The sequence below is a fragment of the Schistocerca americana genome, chromosome 3, assembly GCF_021461395.2.
Source record: "Schistocerca americana isolate TAMUIC-IGC-003095 chromosome 3, iqSchAmer2.1, whole genome shotgun sequence".
NCBI lineage: Eukaryota > Metazoa > Arthropoda > Insecta > Orthoptera > Acrididae > Schistocerca > Schistocerca americana.
This window is the reverse complement of record NC_060121.1, coordinates 356,341,292-356,356,070: the sequence shown is the minus strand read 5'-3', so window position 1 is coordinate 356,356,070 and position 14,779 is coordinate 356,341,292. Positions and strand designations below refer to the sequence as shown.

Here is a 14,779-nt window from a genome sequence, read left to right as displayed (position 1 = left end):
AACCGCTCGGCCACCAATGGCCGGCAGGTACTTTCAGGCGCAGTTTCTTCAGCAGTTCTTTTAACTGAAAATGTACAAACATTTGTAACAACAAAACCAATAATCCTGTTGTAAAAAGTAACCACATTGGCGGCTGAGAGATAGCCAACATTTCAGACAAAACATTATTTCTTCCAATGAACCTAAGGTTATACACTAACTTCCGTTATTTTCAAACAGTTTATTTTTCATTGCGCATGATTTCATAGTTTGAGTTAACGATCCACATGTCACGCATTTTATTATTAACCTGTTCGCAATTCACTTCCAGTGTAGTACATTTTCAAACAAAGAAACATCACTATCACACTGTTTTCACTTAGTGAAATTTACCTTCTAGCTCAGATAGCAGCTTCTGGTTAATATAACATTCCCAACCTGATTCACAGCATTCCAATAGTCACTGGTACACTTCTCACGTACATGAGAACTTTGTACTTTTTTTCGTGAAGACGAATGATATTGTTTCTTGCCATTTATGAAGTTACGCGCACTACACACAGTAATCACTTAGTCCTAAATTTCTCTCTTTGTTCAAACCTTCTTATACTTAGCATTTTGTACTTACAGAAAACTCAAGCGGAATTAACAACACGTGAACACAGACTAATGAATAAGCGAATTTACAATCGAACAGTGACAGTCTGACGTCTGCTTGCTATCGGTAGATGCAGACAGTGCCGTAAACCATGGTGAACCATGAGACCCTTTAGAATTCTTAGCTAAGAGAATAAATGCAATCCAGCATTAAATAAAATTGCACTGCTCGTGAACATAACCACAAAAAATATATGCGGAAAGGAGCGCTGCATTTGTATTTACCAGCTCTGCAAAAACATTTACTACACTTAAACTATCCATCGTATCGATGTGAAGCAACTGCGAAAATACAATGAAAATGTCAGACATTACATTAATATTATTAATTAAAAATCCCATTTTCGACCCAATTTATTACTATCTCCTGTAAGAATGAATTGTAGGTTCTTCCGATGTGCCTGGATGGAAAAACATGAAGTCCTTCCAAACAATCACCGACAACAATAACGTCTCAAATATTAATAGAAAATCTTTGTTTAGCATATGCTTCAACAGACGTATGAGGATACATTTTAGCCAATAAGAGCTGGTCTTGAAAATTTACGATTTGATCATGCCGAAATAGTGTCAGAACCTTTAGAAGAACATTTACACTGAAGCAAACATAGACACTTGTTGAATAAATCATAGGCCGAAGCGTATCCCTGCAGAAAAATTAGCTAGTGATAATTACTGTAGATTTTATGTAAGAAGGTGTTTCACATGGTATGCTGACACTTTCTATTTCCCGTATGTTTCCCTCAATGAATGTACAAGGAATACAAGTAGAAAATGAGCTCTAACACTGTAATGAAGCATCTCTGGACGCATGTCCATATAACATATTCTTCTACTTGTGAAGAATGTCTTCTGGAAGTTTGCCATACATTTCTGGTAAATCCTGTACTAGTGCAATTAAAATGGATCGTATGTTCCATTAATAATAATGTTTCACTGCTTACGTGTTTTATATTTACTGCACATACATACTGAGGTTAAAAATACTGGTCGCCTTTTAAACAGTATTCATAATTTTACGACTATATAGCCTTTTGCTGTTGCTTCAGTAGGCATTTTCAGATGTCAAATTTTTTCCCAGTTAGATTTCATTTTAAAAGGAGTGTAGCGGACCTAACTAACGTGTTATTGTTATGATTACACATCACGTGCGGACCTTCATTTAGCGATGTAACGTATCGTGCAATGTAGATAAATTGTTTTATTCATAAAGAAGGAAGTCGTAGCTGTAAGAAATATTATGTGCATTGCTTAGCGTGGCTGTCATCCCTTACCCCTATCATCCCGTGTGTCCCTTGGTGTTTATATTCGCTTACTGAACACCCCGACAGTCTCTCATCCTCCAGGTAGCGAAGAAGGCAAGCGTCCTCAAGCGCAGGAAATCGAAGAATCGCATGGAGGTTCCCAGCAACGCACTCGAAGGGAGCACCAGGCGTGACAGTGAGGGCGACGTTGTTTTCTACATAGAAGAACCGAAAGCAGGTGAGTATACGTCTCTTCCCTTTATTATTTCGGTGCGGTAGTTTTTTTCTCTGTTAGCATTTGCCTGTTGTTGTGCAGCCGCCCACCACATTATTGATGGTATTCTACTCTGCACTTTGTTAATAACTATTTACAAAATGTTAGGTACGGACAAATGATGAAAACATGGCGCCACTAGAAACTACTCATTAAGAAATTACACCATAATACAAAAAACAGTAGCATCACACAAAATATCCACACATCATGTGCATGTTATATCCAGATACTTGTATCACACGTACTTAAGCGGTCGAACGTCACATTTAATACTGGTTCACTCTTTTGATTTGACAGCAACACTACATCCAGTATTAGAAGAGAAACCTCTGCGTTAACCAATGCTCACATAATTTATGTCTGTGTCTTGGAAATAGTAGATGGTTCACATCTCCTTCTTCATGCACAAATCGCATAATGTAAATCCTCAATCCTATTTCAAACAGGTGAGTTGAAGATTTACCATGATTTATGGGCATGCTTCTGTTCCAACTGGTAAACCAAGGAAATAATGCTGTTTTCAATTAAGGCCGATGGTAACGCATTCCCTTTGAGATCTTGGTCGAATCCCATTGCTTCTGATAGTCGTCTCTCTTTTTCGTTGATTACGCCCAAAACTCTTCCAAAGGGAGTCTGTCATTTAGTATGTCACCTAGTACATTACTCACTTCGTTAAGTTGTCTACTGCTTCACTATGAAAGTTGCCATCGTGACTTGGAATACACAAAAACATTGCTACTCTTCCTGCTTGCTCACTTCAGTAATTTCTTTAATAATGTTCAAGCGATAAATTTTTAGGCTCTTCAGAACACTTAGGAAATCTGTTAATCCGTGTTGTTGCTTGTACTACACGTTGGCAACATCTTACTTCACACAGTGTAAAATTATTAGCAGTGTGACCGTGAACACAGGCCTGCAAACTACGGCTGTGCGACTGTGAGAAGGCCGATCCACTGCTGATTATCATACCATGTCGTGTTAAGTCACGTCAGAGTGTATTTACAATGGACGTCGCCTTATATCTACTTGCATAGCCCAATAGCGATTGGTGAAAATGAGGTTATAAGTTACCATCTGTGATACGAAGAGCCGGAGTATAGTATCGGAATCCGAGGAACTAACAACCATAAAATTTATTAATAGCCAGAGTAAACTTCATACGGATATTCTTGATCAATTCTGTATGGTAAATTGCTGAGAAGTGAAATAACATTTCAAATTATCGACATTTATTTGCTTCCGAAAACGTGTCGATACTGTACTGTAACGTACAAGGAGTATTCAAAAGAAAAGGTAATAAGCAACAATGTGGATAAAACTTAAGCCTTTATTCAAAATTATTCACGAGAAGCCTGAGCACAACTATTCCACTGCTTTACAAGCCGGAGTTAAAGCGCTTCCCTTTGAGACTCTTTTTTAGCGGACCAAACACAAGGAACTCAAAGAGCAGTTTGTCCGGGCTGTAGGTCGGATGTTCAAGCTGCTCGCACTTGAACTTGGCCAATACACTTTGTGTGATGTTGGAGGCGCGTGGACGCGTGATATCGTGGAGCGGAATCACTCCCACTGTGAGCAGGCTGTTTTGTCTTGATGGACTTACGTTGATTACAGAGTGTCTCACAGCACAGGTCACTGTTAATGGTTTTTTCACGCTCGAGGAATTCAACGAGTATAGGACATAAACCGTTGAAAAGGACATTGAACATGCTCAGAGCACAGCTTTGAATTTTTTAGGGGGAGGTCATGACGTATGCTTCCATTGCACTACATTCGTATCCCTAGATGTCTCAGAACATTTTCTCAAAGTGACATATGGAAATTTCAACTGGGCTGGTTGTTACGACATTTCGTACCTTTCCATCTGATCATTCCTCATCTGATGTACGCCATGATTGTACTTACATCCTGGCCCATGAGATATGTATACATTGCTACAGCGTTCTTTATTCCACACATCAATAAATCGGTCACATTACATGGTGTCAGAAGTTAAAAAATAGTTTTGTAAATATAATGTCCATCAACTGCACTAATATGAACTCAGAAACTGAAATTATGAAGAAAAAAAAAATAGTCCCACGATTGGGTTACATCCATCAAAACCTTTGGTTGAAAACATAGAGTAAATTAGAGTAAATATCTCTGGAGTGAGTATTCACATGCGCAGAACAAATTTTGTGTTGTCAACACACATTGCCGGCCTGGTCACGTGTTCTCGGGACGTCGTGTGTTTGTCACGAATATTTCATATGTCATTACATCCCTAGTACAGACGGATTCTTTTCGTACGTGTCGTGGATTATTTATTTATGTTGCGCGCAGACATTTTAACAGTATCCATTTGATACCCGGAATAAACCAGCTACGTAACCTTTAAGGGCAAGTGATATGCATTCTGCTTCTTTGCGATAGGTTTCACAGTTCAGATGCACTCGATTTTTGGAAGTTTAAAAAAGGCGATCGGAGAATAAATGTACTGTAAAGCAAATACAGTTGGTCATGCAACAGTCAACCCATATAACACTATTAAGGGAAATGCAAAGTGACACAAATGAAAAAGTTTGGGGACATGTTTACTAATATTTTACGCTTCTTAATCAAATGGTGAAGAACATAAATTGAAGGCAAAATACACTAAAGAAGATGAATGTGTACTTTGATTAGCTACACTACTGCGTCTTTTATTTGATTTATGCAGAAAATGTTTTTAAGCTGAATGCAGAAATTGGTAGTAGGTGCCGTGGAAAATTAAAAATAGTTGGTACAGCATCTACCTTCAGCCACACACGTCCAAATTTTTCTCTGTTTAAACGTTCCTTTTCAAAGTGTTTTGAACTTACTTTGGAATATTTTGTGGGGACAAAATTACTCCTCCTTATTTTCTGGAGCCACATCTTTACTCGTTGTTCATCCTTCGGAAAACTAAAATATAAATCACACAGAATCATTCTCCATGTCCTAGATACACTTAACATGGCCTCCTGCTGTAACTTTATAGTAAACAAAAAGGTTTGGATGCACATATTATATGAAGACAATTACAGACTCCCACTCTATTGAATTTATCTGTCTCCCGTCTTTCAAATCTATGTACATAATCGACAAGTCACTGATAAATGCGTGGAGGATAGTATTTGCTGAAACAACTAATCATTCCCTTTCCTGTTCCACTAGCAAATTCGCACGAGACGTAATATCTATTATATAGTCATAAAATCGTAGAAAAATAGGTCTACAGAATCAAGCCTTCATTATAATGCGTCTCGAAATTTTTAAACATAGTACCCATGAAAAGTTACTATCCCTCCTTTCACATAATTTTTCTTTGCATCCGTAGCAACAACAGTAATTCACCATCGCTATTACACTATCAACAAACGGTGAAAATACAACAAAAACTCTTGATATTATAAACTTCCAACTCTGCGGAAAACACACACGCACAGAGAAGTCCCGAAAACACGTGACAATCCTGGATTAATATCGTTGACAACATGCGCAGAATGCAATGCTCACTCCAGAGATATTTGCTCTATGGTTGAAAACACAGAAAACATGGTGAGCGTCTGGTAACTGTAGAAGCAACAATTCGAGTTTTATGTGCCAGCAATGCAAATAAATACCAAACCAAGGTGTAGCGACGCTGCCGCGCGCTAATTCAAGCTCGCCGGTGCGTGTGTGTTTGTGTGTGTGTGTGTGTGTGTGTGTGCTGTGCGCGTGTGTCAGTGCAGTGCTGTGCGGTCGTAATTACTGTACGCGACGTTTGTGTAGTTCCGCGCCCAGCCTCTAGAGGCGCTGTGTTTTCTAGCTTTTATATACGTTCTGTTTATTATTATTATTCCTTGTTTTTTGAGTTAGTAGTAGTCCCGTGCCCCTGGCTTGTGTGGACGATTACTGTTTTTTCTCCTAACTACGGAAGTTTCCCGAGGATTAAGGATCCTTCTGTATAGGCCGCAAGCAAATTTCGTAACTCCGATCAGTCCATGCATGCAGGCCGGGCGTCGTCAGGTACGCGCTAGCAATAAAGTTATTGTTGCTGAAGTGAAGGTCTTTATTCTTCTGAAACACGTTAAGCAAAGGTCGGACAGCCACCAGTTTAGCTGAACCCGACAAGTGGTGACCCCGACGTGATCCAAGTAGAAACCGACGTGAAGTAGGCGTGAGCTACAGAAGTAACGAGCACATAATAACCGAACAGCAGGCCGTCTCCAGGATTGCAGTCCGTTTGCCGCCGTTCTGGCCCGACAACCCGGTACTCTGGTTCGCGCAGGCAGATGCAAGTTTTAGCTGCGCTGGAATAACGGTCGAAGCAACTAAATTTGCGCTGATTGTGAGCCAACTCGACCAACGTTATGCAGCCGAGGTGCAGGACATAATCACAGCACCGCCCGAGGCTGGAGCTTATCCCAGGCTAAAATCAAAGTTGATTCGACGGGTGACCGCGTCACAAGAGGACCGGATACGTCAGGTTCTGACACAGGAAGAAATTGGCGACAGGAAGCCTTCTCACAATACCTGCGACATGTACGCAGTAAAGTCGACACGTTACTGTGCCAGACAGTCTGCTCAGAACGCTGTGGAGGAGTAGGATGCCGCCGTAAATAAAAGCCATAATCGCCTCACAAACGGACATGCCGCTGGATGACGTGGCGCAGCTGGCAGACCGGATTCAGGACGCGATCACACCGGCTCAGGTCAGCCCAGTCGCGGCGTTGGACAACAGTACAAACAGTACCGCGTCTGTAGCACGGGCCGACCACGATTCACTCGCGGCCAAGGCTGAGCTTTTGTGCGCCCAGGTCAGTGCGCTACTGGCACGTGACGATGACAATAATAGAAGAAGCCGATACAGACGGCGGCGTTCGAGAAGCAGATCTTCCGGCGGTACTACCACTCCGCAAGGCGAGGTACCGTTGTGCTGGTACCACCGACGATTCGGCGATCAGGCAAGGAAGTGCACATCGCCATGCTCGCACCCAAACGCCACCGGCGGTCGACAATAGGCGCAACCGACTGCCAGTTATCCTCCAAGCGCCTGTTCGTTACCGATAGGAGTTCCGGCGTAAAGTTTTTAATTGACACTGGGTCGGACCTGAGTATCATACCACGAACAGACATACATCGTTGCCGGCCGCCAACTCCCTTCCGTCTGACGGCTGCCAACAATTCTTCCATCGCAACATATGGCACACAGAGGATGGAGCTTAATCTCGGCCTACGTCGCGCGTACGAGTGGAATTTTACAGTGGCTGACGTCACGGAGGCGATCGTCGTTGCTGACCTCCTGGCGCACTACCACCTGCTACTGGACGTCACGAACGCACGCTTGGTAGACAGCGTAACTGGCTTAGCAGTCGCGGGTTTCCGTCGCAACACCGCAACGCACAGTGCCAAGTTGGTCCATGCTACGGAGGGTGAGTACACTGAATTACTGCTTAATTACCCGAACTTGACCAGGCCGCCCGGCGCTCCCAGGTTCGTACCACATGACACGGTGCATCACATTCAAACGACTGATGGTCCCCCAGTAGCATGCCGACCTAGGCGTCTCGCTCCGGACCGATTGAAGATTGCGAAGGCAGAATTTGACGCCATGATTCGCGAGGGCATAATGCGGCCATCTAAGAGCCCGTGGTCCTCCGCATTACATCTTGTTCCGAAGAAGGGTGGAGCTTGGCTCCCCTGCGGTGACTACCGTGCGCTTAACGCGCGAACAGTGCCGGACAGATATCCCGTTCCGTTACTGAGGGATTATGATCACGCTTTACACGGTGCCACGGTGTTCACAGTTCTGGACTGCGCTAAAGCGTGTACACAGATTCCGGTGGCCAATGACGACATTCCAAAGACTGCAATAATAACGCCTTTCGGTTTGTTTGAAAGCAAATTTATGACTTTCGGTTTACGCAATGCCGCTCAGACCTGGCAAAGGTTTATAGACTCGGTTCTCCAGGGGCTACCGTTTTGTTTCGCCTACCTGGACGATGTGTTAGTGTTCTCTGCTGACCACGAACAACACCGACAACATCTGCGAGAGATTTTCGAGCGATTGGAGCGTTACGGTGTCGTCTTGAACGTGGACAAGTGTGTTTTTGGGCGGTCAGAGGTGACATTTCTTGGCCATAAGATTCTGCTGAAGGCTCTCTTCCTCTGTCCGAGAAGGTGGACGCTATCTTGCAGCTACCACGACCAACTACGATCAAAGAATTACGTCGTTTTTTGGGGATGCTCAATTTTCATCGACGACACCTTCCCCACGCTGCGGTGCTGCAGGAACCTTTGACGGCGGCATTATCAGGCCCTAAAGTAAATAGCAAGTCTGATACAGTGGACAGAGGACATGTGTTCTGCGTTCGAGGCAACAAAGAAGAGCATGGCCGACGCGGCGCTTCTCGCACACCCACGGCTAGACGCGCCATTAGCAATTGTAGACGCGAGCCAGACGGCGATCGGAGCCGCGTTACAACAATGGTCCGACAACGCATGGCAGCCACTGGCGTATTATTCCCACAAGCTTTCGCCTGCACAGAGAGAATGGAGCACATATGACCGTGAGCTCCTGGCGGTGTACCAAGCAGTGAAATATTTCCACCCCCAAGTGTTTTTTGAGTTAGTAGTAGTTCCGTGCCCCTGGCTTGTGTGGACGATTACTGTTTTTTCTCCTAACTACGGAAGTTTCCCGAGGATTAAGGATCCTTCTGTATAGGCCGGAAGAAAATTTCGTAACTCCGATCAGTCCATGCAGGCCGGGCGTCGTCAGGTACGCGCTCGCAATAAAGTTTTTCTTGCTGAAGTGAAGGTCTTTATTCTTCTGAATCACGTTAAGCAAAGGTCGGACAGCCACCAGTCTAGCTGAACCCGACAAAGGCAATATGCAACTAGTAATATTTATGTCTCTGTTTTGTAATGATGGTTTGGTAATATATAATACATTTGAATTTGGTCCCAGTCAAGAACGAAACCTCCAGATGATATTGAAAAGGTTCGACAATTGCTTTATCCCAAAAGTAAACATAATGTTTGAAAGGTACGTACTCAGTTCCTTACAACAAAACCAGACGACACAACCGACGAATTTTACATTGCTATAGTTAATAAAAGTAAATCTTGTGAAAATGGCAACTTATTTGTTACAATTTCGAGAACCAAAATTGTCATAGGTATTCCCAGTGAGGAACTTACAAAAACATTATGATGTAGGTTGAAGCAATTAATTAAAATTTGTACCAGCACTGGGATTCGAATCTGGATATCTTGCTTACAAGGCAGACGTGCTACCTGGTGCACCACAATGCTACTGGGGCCACCATAACTGCACAATTACTGTAGTATGTCTCCCTCCCTGACACAAATTCTAGTTCACGCCTCAGCCAACTGCTATTCTCCTTTTTTAAACTTGTAAAGTATTCCTGACGCTCTCCAGTATTGGAACATTAGCAATCAGCAAAATGGGGTTAATTCTGTCTGTACCTCAGGCTAAAGTGGTACATTAATCATATACAGTTGATGTTCCTGAGATACATTGAGTCTTACCTTTATCTACTATAATGACTTACGCTGAAGCGATGAATTAAAATTTGTATGAGCGCTGGTATCCAAACGCAATTCTCCTGTTTACTAGGCATATGCACTAACAGCTGCGCCACACTGACAGTGCGGCTACCACAGCTACATTGATTACCATAGTACACGTCCCTCCCTGATAGAGATTCCAGTACATCTCAGAACATTGACTGTGTATGATTAATACATCACCTATGCCTGAGGTACAGGCAGAATTAATACCATTTCGCACTTTTCTATGGTGCTATTGCAATACTGGAGAACTCAGGCAATATTGATGTGAATTAAAAAAGGGAAATAGCAAAGGGCTGATGCATGAACTGGTGAGGGAGGCATACTAGGGTAATCCATGCAGGAGTGGTAGCTGCAGTTCCAGTGTGGTGCAATGGTTAGCGCATCTGCCTTGTAAGCAGGAGATGTCAGTTCGAATCCTGGCACTGGTACAAACGTTAATGCGCTGTTCAGTCTACATCATCATTGTAAATAAAGGTAAGACTCGATATGTCTCAGGAACATCAACTATACCGGTATATGATTAATTAGAAAAAGATTGTTGACCCAGACAGTTCTTGCATTGGATAATTTAACTGATATTTGTGAAAAATTTGAATCAGCCTCAAAGCAGATGATTAGCCTATTACTAGCTCAGAAAGAATATCGAAGGTCGGCAATGAAATCTCATGATTCCAGTAACCAGCAACTCCATTTTTAAAGATGGATTTGAAAATGCATGGATTTCTCTAAGCTTACAATGACTAGGCTTCTGCCATATAGTTACACATGTAGCGGCATCTCCATACCTGCTTTCTTTGCATTTCCAAGTTGTTATTCCACCAAGGCACACTCCTATTTGTGCACTTCTTGGTGATTGTGCAGTTGTCCTGATACGAGGTCGCTGTGGCAGGAGTAACAGCCTCTGGTACTTCCTCAAATTCCACTGGATTCCTTATTGAGGTTTTAATTTTCAATAATCCAAATCAAGGTCCCTCCTATATGCCTCCCAGTCTGTTTTCCTGAGATTCCTATACGTCATGGTCTGTCTGATTTCCATTTCAACCTTGAATTCAATGTACATGTGGTCCGATGAGGACGGCCCCAACACCACATGCCATTGAGTGACATAGCTGCCCATCCATCATGGAACTAAAGGTTATGTGAATTACTTCTTCCCTTCTGCTATTACCGAATGTAGGTTCATTGCCCCTATTCAGGACCTCTAAGTTGTTGGCTAAAAGAAATTCAAGAAGGTACTCACCTCTACTGTTGGTGTCCTTGCTGCCCCACACTAGGTTGTGGGCGTTGGCGTTGCATCCCACCAGCAGTTGGTCACCTTGGTGCTGACAGGCCTCTACCAGTCTCCTCACCTCCAAGGGAGGAGGAGACCTGTCTTCGTAAGGAAGGTATGCTGAGGCAAAAACAATTTCCCTCATGATACCTTCCTCACATTGCTGCATTTTAATGGTCACTAAGTCCCTAGAGCAGAAATCTATCATTAGCATGAAAGAAATTCCATTTCTTACATAGATGCATGTTCTGGAGTTTCTTACATTTCTAGCATAAATCAACTTACCTCCAGTACCACCGAGGCTCAATACACCCCCTTTATATAAATAGGGTTCTAGTATCCACTTTCTGCCTCCCCATGGAGCGACTCAGGGCAGCAGAGGCCCCTTTACTGTGCTACAGATTAATCTGCAGCATCTCCGGTCTCCGTCTTGCTGCCGTCTTTGAGAACGCTGACGGTGTCCTGTGAGAACCCTAAAAACAATTTCAGGTCCTGCTCCCGCATCGCCTTCAGGGACTTCTCTCTGACCCTCACTACCAGGGTTCATCCTTCTGGTGCAACCATCTGGTTGATCACTCTCCAATCTTCTGTCAAGACTTTTGGGTTCTAGGCCCCTGTTTTCCTTAACAGAGTCTTAGGAGAGACTTCCTTATGGATTTTTGGTACCAATATTGATATCTTTGCTGTCTTAAAAAGCTCTGCTGCCATCTTAACCAGCAGCTTCGCATCTTCCCATGGGGATATCATGTGTACCTTGTCCTTGAGCCATTCCACTGTGTGCACCCTCTCACAGACAAAAATGAAGGCACCATGACCTAGGTAGATCCTCCTGATGTTGGGTCCTGGGCCAGCGTCCCCACCAATCTTTTCACCCCAGAGGGCCATCCATACCAATTCCTCCTACTGTGAGGTAGTGGCCCCAGTGGATAGCCTTCCTGGATAATTGCCATCCTAAAAATCGAGACTGCAGTACTATAGGTCTGTTTCCCTATTTCTTGCCTCGGTTTTTTCTGGACTCACTTATCCAGGGAGGAGGGAGTCGTAGATTGCTCCCTTATCCACTTGCTACCTGTCTTCGACGTAGTGGGGGTCTGTGTATTCCCTTCAACCTGAGACAGTTTCTTCCTGGGAGTCTTAGGTTCAAGTCCCTTTAATTCCCTCGACACTTGTCTTTAGGAAGCCATTCTTTCCCTTCCTTTTTCCTCTGTTCCCTGAGTAGTTTCCTCCTCTGGACCCCAGACAAGCCTTTGATCTTAATCTGGTCTAGCTTCTCGGTTACAGTTCCCACTTCTGGCTCAGGTCTAGACCCTGATTCAATAGTGGCATGCCTTACATCGGTACTGACCCCAATGTTTATATATCTGAGATCTCAATTTGCCTCTCAGTTAGTTTTTCTTTCTTTTCTTTAGTTGTGTCCATATTGGTCCCATGAGATTTGGGGATCTAAAAGGTCCATGCCACAAATACCCCATGTGGTGTAAGGCTAGTTACTCAGGGAGGTCGCCCGGTATCCCTGAGGCTCCATTTGTGACACATCTTCCCATGTGCCATGCACCCCACGGCATGGATTGCAGCACCTTGGGTTGTATCAGGGAGTTGGGTAGCACTGGGAGTGGATAGGGACGAAGGGGCGTTGTGGAACTCTCTTAGTCTGATCCATCAGCTGAGGCCTTTCCGGCAGTAGGTCCTCTACCTTTGGAATAGCCCTCAGCTTCACACAGATATGCAAGCCTCTCCACCCACACAGACAGTGCTTTGTCAAGGTGGTGTCCCCCGGAGAGGGACATGCATTACATTACCAGATATCTGCCAAAATGACTTTCAAAATGTCTGATTACTTCAAGTTTCATTCATCTGTAAATGGCTACAAACTTTTATCTGCCATATTTGCAAATACAAGAAAGGTCCAATATTTTGTAAAGTATCCTACCCCTCCATACAAGTCTCCCAAAGACTTGCCAAAATACACATTACTGCACCTTAACAGATTATAGAAAGCTGCCAGTACTGAGTAAGGTACGAGATTTGTGAACAAATGAATGAGATAAAATGATTGCATTCTTTTTGCCACTAAATTCACTTAAATCACTTCCACATTGTAAATTAAATGCTTTTGTCTTTGTAAATGTAAGTAAAATTGCAGAAAAGTCACTCATGATTCGTATTGCAGGAGAACCACTCATGTTTCATGTTTGTCGCAAGAGGACTGGTGTGACATGAAGAGAAGGGAAAGGGAAAACTATCACAAAACTCTCTCTTCTCACTTTTAGCTTGTAAATGTTGTTCTCTTTTTTTTTAAGTTTCAGATTTTTTTAGTGTGGGGTGGAAAGGGAGTGTATCCAGCGTTATATTTTCTAATGCTGTACAGTGTGCATTATTGTTGAATGAGACTACATGTGGCTGGTACCAGTGTACAAGAGGAGTTATGTTTTCATATGGTGCTGGCTAGAAGGTAAAGCTGCTAGTAGCATAAACAGACATAGAAACAAATTTGTTAAAATTTTCTGTTTTCCTGTCTAAAATTTGGTACTAGATGGCCACTGTGGTTGCCTATATAGCGAAGTTGACATTGGGTCTGTTACTGCATTATTATCCTCACATTTTATGCCTGGTCACTGGCCTCCTGTGTTATCTTAAGTTGATCTATATGTCTTCAAATTCTTTATATATCTGATTTCTACACTAAGTTTTAATTTATTATTCTCTCAGGAACGCCAAATCGCGTGAGAAGGGAAGGTCGTGGGTCACTCTTCACAAGCCAGACAAGTAGCGTCACGGAGGCAGCATCAGATGAAATAGACATTGATATAGATGAGCCTCAGAGAGTAACTACGTATGTATCTCTTTTATTTATTTCACATTAGTTATGAATAAGGTAGTTTTCATTCTCTTCAAACACACTTTTGTCTCATGCAGTTAGCAACTTGTTTTTTTATGAATTTAATATTCTCAGTTACTGGTATTAGTATTGATAAGCAATTGAGAGTTGGCTGTCATATGGATATTACCACCCCTTTCATTACAATCAAATGTTTCTGTGATAATGAATAGAACAATACAGTGTAGCAAGTAAATGTTATTTTGCCAGCCTAGTACTGGTAATGTGCTACAGAGACAGTTGACTTGTTTTCTACTACACATGACACTGTTGGTAGAAAAAATTATCACCACCAATATTTGAGAGGCTAAGGGGTGCTATACAGTTCCTTGTCAACAGTCTGTGAACTCATTCCCTTCATTAAATTCCAGTCTTCCATATTATATGAAGTATACAACTCAGTTCAGGATGGTTGTCACCAAATTGCATATGTTAAATTTCCTTCACCTGATTTGAGTGGTCTAGGGGTTTGATGCTGATCGAACAGGTTTACTCCCTCCACACCATGGTTGTAGTGTGGGCAGAAATTGGCTGCAGAATACTGATCTGCTTTTTATGTTTTCAACTCCAGTACTGGCACTTGCATGTGTTACACTTATATAATTTTCTGGTATTTTGCATCACTCATCACAAGACTGTTATCAGTCCATCTCAGAAAAGTAATTTTTTTCTGAAGTTTATGCTGCCTGAAGAGAACCCTATTGAGTTTTGGAAAGATTTCTGAGGGAGCAGTTTTTGTATGATCATGCCTCATTGTACTAATAAGAAATAAGTTGTGCTCCAACATCAAGTCCAAAAGAAGTAGAAAAGTATCGTGCTCCAGATAAATGCTGCTTCCTGTTGAGCATTGATTTTGGTGACTGAAGTGCCTAACATTATGCTGCGACATGTGTCAC

General features: G+C 42.7%; 1 protein-coding gene across 1 annotated transcript in view; it reads left to right on the top strand.

Moving 5' to 3' along the window:
* Positions 1–14,779, top strand: part of LOC124606079 (potassium voltage-gated channel subfamily KQT member 1-like) — a 296,924-nt gene that overhangs the window by 250,548 nt on the left and 31,597 nt on the right. The window contains exons 8-9 of the mRNA XM_047138043.1: positions 1,968–2,118; positions 13,715–13,838. Coding sequence (XP_046993999.1) covers positions 1,968–2,118; positions 13,715–13,838 — 275 coding nt within the window. The remainder of the gene's footprint in view (positions 1–1,967; positions 2,119–13,714; positions 13,839–14,779) is intronic.